The 8,651-nt window shown below is 34.2% G+C and overlaps 1 protein-coding gene across 2 annotated transcripts; it reads right to left on the minus strand.

The window, feature by feature from the left end:
• Window positions 1-6,664: 6,664 nt before the first annotated feature.
• LOC127832249 (uncharacterized) lies at window positions 6,665-8,651 on the minus strand. Of its 2 annotated transcripts, none has more exons than XR_008026758.1 (3): window positions 8,555-8,650; window positions 7,098-7,299; window positions 6,665-6,972 (listed from the first exon to the last, which is right to left on the minus strand). XR_008026758.1 is itself a non-coding variant. In XM_052357574.1 (3 exons), the coding sequence occupies exons 1-3, from the start codon at window positions 8,570-8,572 to the stop codon at window positions 6,723-6,725; spliced, it is 474 nt and encodes a 157-aa protein (XP_052213534.1). In that variant the 5' UTR covers window positions 8,573-8,651; the 3' UTR covers window positions 6,665-6,722. The 2 variants fall into 2 exon arrangements, 1 of the variants encoding a protein (XP_052213534.1); XM_052357574.1 differs by having other exon boundaries at window positions 8,551-8,651.

Consider the following 8,651-nt stretch of genomic DNA (forward strand, 5'->3'; position numbering starts at 1 on the left):
TTCCTCGAGGAATACTAATTTTTCATGGCGTTCGCGCGCTTTTGATTTAGAATAATGAATTGAAGCTAGTTTTACTTCATGTTCGCAAATTTCCCAACTAATGGAACTATTAAATATGTTTAAATTCGCGCAATCGTCAATTATTTTGTTTATCAATACAATGTAGCCAGGATCTGATAGTAATGAACTGTTTAGTTTCCAGAATCCAGGCCCTCTAGTGCCAGGCAATTTAAGTTTAATAGAAATAGCCATGCGATCCGTTGTCTGGATTATTGCTGGTCTAATATCGGTGGAGTATACTAAAGGGACAATATTCGAATCGATAAGCCAAAAATCGATGCGACTCATTTCGGTTTTGTTTTTTCTTCTCCATGTGAAATGCAGCTTTGAAGGATTTATTACTCGCCATATGTCTGTTAATTTATTATTTTTAATTAGATTGTTTAAATGCGTGTTAAGTGTTATTTTACTTTTTGATATAGTTTTCCTGTCTATTTGGTCATTTATTTCGTTAAAGTCTCCACCTAACACCTTACTCCTTGTGCTTTTTGTATTAATAATTCAGATAATGTATCAAAAAAGACATTTCGCGATTTCTTTTCGTTAGGTGCGTATATGTTTAACAATGTATATATATTAGTTTTAATGTCGATGCTCATTAAAAAATATCTGCCATTCGTATCACTATCAATGTCAAGGATTTCGAATTGTAATTGTTTTTTAATTAAAATTGAGACCCCTTTACTGTTTCGTTCACCGTATGAGTGATACATGTCCCAGTCTGAAAAATCTTCAATTAAAGAACAGTGTAGATCAGATGAAAAATGTGTCTCTTGTAAAAATGCAACGTCCGTGTTTTGACATAGTAGGTATTGGTTTACTCTAGCACGTTTTGAGCGGTCTCTTAAGCCTTGGGCATTAAGAGAAACAATATGTCATACCGGTGGTTCACTCATTATAAGAAAAGGAAGTGTTTTTTTAGCTGCCGTTTCACCCATAATGCAACAAAATTGCATTGAGGATTACTGAGTAAAATTTGGTATAAATATCGGTATACATAGTAAAACAATATGCATCGTATTTCTAAAACAAACGTTATGGGCTGTGCATACCTGACAAAGCAGATCTGAAATTGTATAGGTATGGATATTATCAAAATAGTGTTATTTGTAAGGATTAACAGGTTATATCTTTTGTGATACAGAATAAACAATCGACAATCGGTTATTAATTGACAAAAAGTGTTCATAGCATTTTGAGATTGATGAAAAGCACGTGAAAGTCGATAAAATGTGAACTGCTTTAAGGAATATCCCGTTAATAAACCATGTGTGCGTTTGTAAATAATCCGATCGTTTGGGTTACAAACTGGCGGATCAAGGTTTGCGTAAGCATTATTTACCCGCTTTAACAAAATGTGGAACTCTGGTATAAACCGGATGCACTTATCGTAAATTATTTTGATAAGTATATGTCGTACTTTCAAAAAGTACTCAAATTGTTCTAAGATATGAATCGTTAAAACTAAAATCGTCGAGCAACAGATAAAAAATGTGGTATTAACCTTTGGGACGTTTCTAACAGTTAATGAGTAGGCAAACATATTGAACATGTTAAAATATGTGTCTGCGTCAAACATTAACATAACAGTCGAATGCGATACTACGATTAGCATGCACACGATGTAAATTATAAACAGAGTAATCATGTCATCTAATATGACTTTAAATTTGGTCAAGGTATTAATAATCGTTTTACTAGCTCTAAGTCCATATACATGTTCAGTTCGGTTATTGGTGAAAGAAAACATGGTAAATGGATTATTACGATTTGTTTTTCACCTTCTTGGTTGCATTTGACTTGTCGTGCAGTTCCTCGGCTGGGGTCGGCGGTGAGCGCTCGGCCACTTTAGCAGATTTCAATTTGCTCGGGGGAACGTATTTGATTGGGGTCACAAAGTTCAGCATCGACTTCTGGCTTTCGTGTTTATCATTTTGCACGGGCTGTTTACCTCTTCTTGTACTTTGTTTTGGTTTTGTGCCAAGGCCGGGGCTTTTGTTGGCATTGGTTATTTCAGGGTCAATGGGTTGGTCATTCGGTGACTCGTCGTCGGATGAATCCGGTTCAGCCGTACTTTGTTGTACTAATGAAATTTTATTAAGAATTCGTTTTGATAAACCTCATTTTTTATATACTTTACAAATAGATATTGTGCTACCTTCCAAACCTCGTGTTTGTATTGCAGCGTACGCATGCGCCGCATGGTGCAAACAGACGTCAGACTGTGACCCAACTGTGACGACATGCAGAGGAGATACGGTCCTACATTGCCTTGACTTCCAGTGTGTGTGCGATTCTCTCGCTGGCGTTGGTAAGTTGTACATTTTAAATCCCTGCATTTTCTCTGTCTTTTTGCGTGTTTATATTTATATGTACCAAGTAATGGTTGATTGTTGCCGTACATATGTTTTATGGTAAGAAAGCAGCAAGCGTTATTATAACATAATAGCGCTATTATAACATATTTCTTTTATATTATATTCAAGATCTATTACAATATTGCAGACTTATGTTAAGGATTATCCAATGATTCACGGACCGATGAAAAAGGTCACATGTCTACAAAACAGGTTTTAACGCAAAACATATACCTATATTAAGTCTCTATATAGTAAACTCCAATTTACTGTGACTCCTTATTTAAGTTGAACAACATTTATAATTTGTATGCCATAGGTAAAAATTCCAGAGATAAATATGCCAGAGGAAACAAAATGACAGAGGTAAACGTGCCAGATGTTGTATATTAAAATGGTGTGTTTGAGCAATAATCAAAAGGATATTTAGTATTGGACATATTTTATACTAAGAGTCAATAGCATTTGAAAACATGCTGCATATTTATTCAAATAGGGATCACACTTTTTTTGACACAGTATCTATTTTCAAGGTAATGTTATGCGACGTATGTATCTACATTTTGGATAAAACGTTAATTTAAATTCTTATCATAAATGTAAAACAAGACTGTTAAAGATTTCGTCAAAACAAATTATCACTTACAAATTAAATAAGAAATATCCATGGTTTTTCAATTATTTTTGTTTAATGATTCATGCACATTAAATTCCCATCAATAAACATAATAATCATTAAAGACCTGTTGGTTTGTCACATTGCTATAATAAAATATTGTCCTCAAAGTCAACAGATTTCATTACAACAATTAAAATCCAATAGATTTTAAAAGGAATTTTATAGGTTTTCTTTAATGTCTGACCATCAAAATCATAAAAAAAACACAAAATGACAGTTTAGATTTATTGGTAAGACAATAATAATAAATATAAATTGTTCAATTAGTTAAAGTCATCTGTAAAAAAGCATAGAATCGTCCAATACTTAATATACTCCGAAATATTGCTCAGAGTTTTTCCATAACAACTGGCATTTTTACCTAGGGCATTTTTCCTCTGGCATTTTTTTTCAACTTGACATCAGGCGTTTTTTCTTCGGGCATTTTTTTAATCTGGCATGTTTTCATCTGACATTTTTATCTATGGCATTTTTACCTCTGGCAGTGTTACCTGCAATTGTACCAAGTGCCTTGTGGTCGGTAAGTATTCGCATTTGTCTTAGATCCACAGGGTATAAAAGTAATCCACTGACATCCCTGATCATGCTAGTTAGTGACGGAAATGTATACGATGCCATCTAAGGCGATAACTTGCTTTGATAAACTACAATAGGCTATGATTTCAAAACACGTTTGACCAAGAACATTTGCAAAACGTGAACGTGTACTGAGTGATGCTCAAGGTAAAACTATGGACGCCATGTACAATGAAAAGAGGTTTTCTATCATAGTGATAGCAGCCAATTTGACTTTTGACAAAAACGTTACTGATGGCACATGTTTACTTCCGATTCATATCCTTTATTCCGGATCGTACACGCCCTAACTAAGACGCCATCTTCTGTTGACTAACAGCCCAAATTGTGTCTGTTTCACAGAGGCGCACGAATGCACGGTCAACGCCGATTGCCACGACCACATCCACGACGGGTTCTTTCACCACTATGCAAACGGCGGCTGGCAATGCATAGCATATGACTGCCAATGCACCAGCGGGCATGGATAGTAGTTCGACTGCCGTAACCTGTTTTCTATGAATGTTATGTTTTGTATTGAAATAATAAAATTATACATTCAATTTAACGCGTGGTTTTCTTTTGTGTTTAAATCTGATTTTGTGTTGGTGTATTTGCATGTTCGTATAGTAAAATATATCCGAATATAGATCGGATGGTGCTTGAACTGAACGCTCTACTGGCTAGGGGGTAAACGTAAACGATACACAAGTCGGGATTTATTTAGAAAATTTCGTTTGGGAATACAGACTGTATGTTAATTTTGAATAGGACTGTTCTTTGGTATCATATTATTCCGTTACATGTAAACGTTAGTTATTCGGATAAAAAAACTGATAAACAAGTTATTTGAAAGAAACATTGGCAGCATGGGGTCAAGTGTGTACATCGATTTTAAGGAGAAAAATAACACTACATTTTCATAAACTCGTGTCCTCGAAGCTAGATTTGGTCTCTTAATATAACGAAAAATATATGATCGCATGCTTATAATGTTTGATTGATAAACACAGTGTCTAACTACAATTTGTTAAAGTTTGAGTCGCTTTAAATGCACAAGTGGTGTTTAAAGGCGATTTTAATGCACCAGTATGTAACATGAAAGCGGAAATCGTTCATAGATTCCGAATGGTCTAGTATCCAGTTTTCGTGGAAAACGGTTAATACTTTCCTATATGTTTTAATGACCGCCATCGCTCGAGAACTTTGTTTTACGGTAAACTTAATTTAGATGTAATGCCCTTTAAACAGATAGGAGCATGACAAAATTGGGTACATTTAATGAGAAAAAGAAACATGCATCGAATGTCACATATGTATGATGAATGTCACATAAGTATGATGGCGTGAGACAATATCTTGGCAGTTATTCTTATAAAGTTATTTTTAAACATAAAGAAACAATATTAAGTAACGCAAATGGAAGCGAAACTAAAATTATTGCATTTATTTATGTATCTATTTATGAATCTACAAACGGTTCGTGCAAAATTTTGATTGTTTTCTGCATTTGATCTACCTTGCAAGCCTTCTACTACTAGTACATTTTACTATTTCTGACTATTTCTGCGTTTTTTTATACTGCAACGACAAAAACAAAGACTACTGTACGTATAATCACTGAAAAAATTATTTCGTCTCAAAATATAAACTTTCAATTTTATTTCACCTGTATATATACTAAACAAGAAACTGGTGTGGAGTTCTATTGAAATAAATATTTTACATTAAATTATAGGAATTTTCCTCATATTTTCGAAAGGATTTTTTAAAATTTTTTGTCACATACTTATACTGCAAAGCTTCGGTTGCGAATTATCATTATTAGAAAGTGATACAATTAGAAAGCGTTACACACGCGAAACAGTTGAAAAATTTCAAATGACTCTGTTCTTTTCACTAAGTATTCTTGGATCAACGACATCAAGAATAGAAAGCCTCGTAACAGTCCTGATGACCGAGTGCTTTTTTTACGTTTTTTATTTGTATTTTTTCCCTTTTTTAAATTGTATTGTTGTCATTATTAAGGAGCTCTGCAATTCCGTGGTTAAAACTTAGCAATTTAAGGCATTTACTGACACATTTCGAAAAATCAAATGACTTTTACACACGCTTATATTGATTTTGTTGACGTGTGCATTTAAATGTGACTTAAAGCGTACATTTTGACCAAAAATCACATAGTTTTGAGAATATTTGTGTGACTGTTAATGAAACGAGATTTTGATTTCCACTATTTATAAAACACATAAATTATCACATTATTTTTATATTGTTCGGGATATTATATATTTTTCAAGGGAAAATCACCTTTTTGTACAAAACCGTCAATACAAACAGTATGCCAACTCGGTACGCTGCTGTTTCTGGCCCACGTTGTTAACGCCCTAGCTGTTTCCACCATCGTTAATATGCATCATCACGGGCATATACACGAGTTAAAAGATAAGGATGGCGATTGAAGAGCTTCACGTTCCCTACTTAACAAATATCACGACGCAATAATTTATCAATTTATCAATAAATGGGATGGACAGTTCTTTAGCGGTTACTTCTGTCTGCATAACTATATATATATATATATATATATATATATATATATATATATATGTATGTATCGCGTCATGTGAAAACCTGCCTTAATGACAAAATTTTCGATTTTTACTTTTTATCATTTTCTTACAGATTTTTTTCTCCTGGTTTCAAATCTGCAACTCTTTTGACGGTGATAGAACAAATACTATGCGGAATTTAAATCTTTAATACCACACTAACGAAATAATTTCTTTAATACGACGTCGTTAACGTCGCCTATTTTCGGCGTTGATAACATTGTTTCGCAAGTTTATATTTTCGTGTTTTCTGTTTAATAAAGCATTTAAACTGCTCATAAGTAACAATCGGTAACATTTAGATACATAACTATACCATTTAAATACAAAAATGATAAGTTAATAAAAGTAAATGAATCCGTGACGTGGTGAAACACAACACTATACACTTCCACGATTATTTTGTTGAGACATTTATTTCTCAATGCTCCAAGTTGAGTATGTTGAAGTGTGTGCTAATCAAACATCACAATCTTCCTGATGCACTAACACATCACGATGCACAGCGGACACGTAGGGGGAGACAATCTTCGTCAGGTAAGCGCGACGCTGCTCCGACAACCCTGCAGCTGTGAGCGTGCGCGGTATCTCCGTTGCGACGAAACCGGATTCTGATGTCAAAAGAATCTTCGTCTTTTCTGATTCATGTCGTTCCCTTGCGAAAACAAACCCGGGACACCGTTGTTCAAATCTGAAGTACTGATATTTCCTGCAATTCAATTATAATTATGTTAAAAGTCAATATAATGTACTGATACTTTATTTGTGCCGCTTTTATCAGTATACGAAATATAAGACTCTATACAGCACGTATTTAGTGTAAACAATCAATACCGAATGCCCGGCAACGCTCTGAACTTTGGCTGCAGGAAAGCGCGCCAATCCTCCCACTGCCACTGGAGGTATTGGACGGAGGCGTTGGAGTTGGATGAATCATTCACGACGTCCGACAGGTGTGCAAGCGTACTGACATCGCAACGTCTAAACTGCTTTTTAATGGCGGCAAAGCCACTGTCCACGTAGCTGCGAGCGTGCCCTGTAAAATAAGGAACTGGCTGCATTTTTTGTCAACATTAACTAGTATGCGTATAGTTTCAGAATTTAAAGTTGTCAATCCTTCCTCAATCCCAATTTCAGTACAACAAAAATTAACTGCACAATAATTATTCACTAAGAGACTGTGACGCGTACGGGGTGGAAACCGGCGTTCTACCAAAATGCTCAGAGTAGAGACTCTCGAGTTCCTAAACAAAATCAAATAACGTAGAGTGGTGGCACCTATTACACATTTGTTTAATCATCTGCGAGCATTTAAGTGCATTAATTGTTATCAGAATTCTTAATTTGATAGGTTTACACGAATAGAGTTAGGGATTTCAATGTGTCAAAATCAAGTGAAAACACATTTATTATCGTATTAATAAGGTACGCAAATCTAGATCGATTAAACAGAAGGATATGAAACTTTTTTTTATTGATTTATGCTGTTGACTGGACTATTTGAGCTTCCAATTTCTATTAATTGGCCGCGTGTTTTATCAATTTCCATACATTACATCACATCATTCACATGGTTGATAATTCCATCTTAAAATATTCCTGATTATCTTCTACCTTAATTTGAATATAAAATATGTTAATACGCGTTATTCTTCCCACACTTATAAACACTGACTTAACAAAAACAAAGTACGGAAAATTTCTTAGAAGCCGTGAACTTGATGACGCATTATAGTACGGGTTTTGGTAGCGTAGCTAATCGTTTTTACTGATTAATTACATAACGTCAAGTTAAATCGTTGTTGTAAATTGCATATGGATTGAGTTTTTCTGTTTAAATATACACACATGAAATATTGCTAAAGAGTAAAAATAACATGTATTGATAACAACATGCAATTTGTTTAAGCAATGTGTGTTTTAAAGCCGTACAGTTTGTTTTTATTTGTTCGTATCGCTACACCCCTGACATACACTTTGCAGCGATGAAAGACAAAAAAAAATGGCTGAACATAAGAGCAAGTTAACTAAACCATCATAAATTAAACAAGTCGTATCACTTTAAAACATAAAACATGCTTTTATCAGTAACAGTTTTTTTATAATACAACACCAAACTAGTATATTTTTTTTATTGAAAATTAAAATTGAACCAATTCGACAAGGTCAATGCTGTCTCAGACAAAGCTTAGGGTTGTTATAAGTTATGTAAATTATAGTAAGGCAGGCGATAAATACAGACAGTGTCATAATAAGCAATTGATTAAGCTGAAAATGGAAAATATACTTACATCTAGCTCTTGGTCCATATCATCGAAAATCCATTTTGAATTTAACAAAATTCAAACAACTTTGCGCGCAAAACATGTGCTTGCCAACAAAAACACA

Source organism: Dreissena polymorpha, chromosome 5 (genome assembly GCF_020536995.1).
Source record: "Dreissena polymorpha isolate Duluth1 chromosome 5, UMN_Dpol_1.0, whole genome shotgun sequence".
Lineage (NCBI taxonomy): Eukaryota > Metazoa > Mollusca > Bivalvia > Myida > Dreissenidae > Dreissena > Dreissena polymorpha.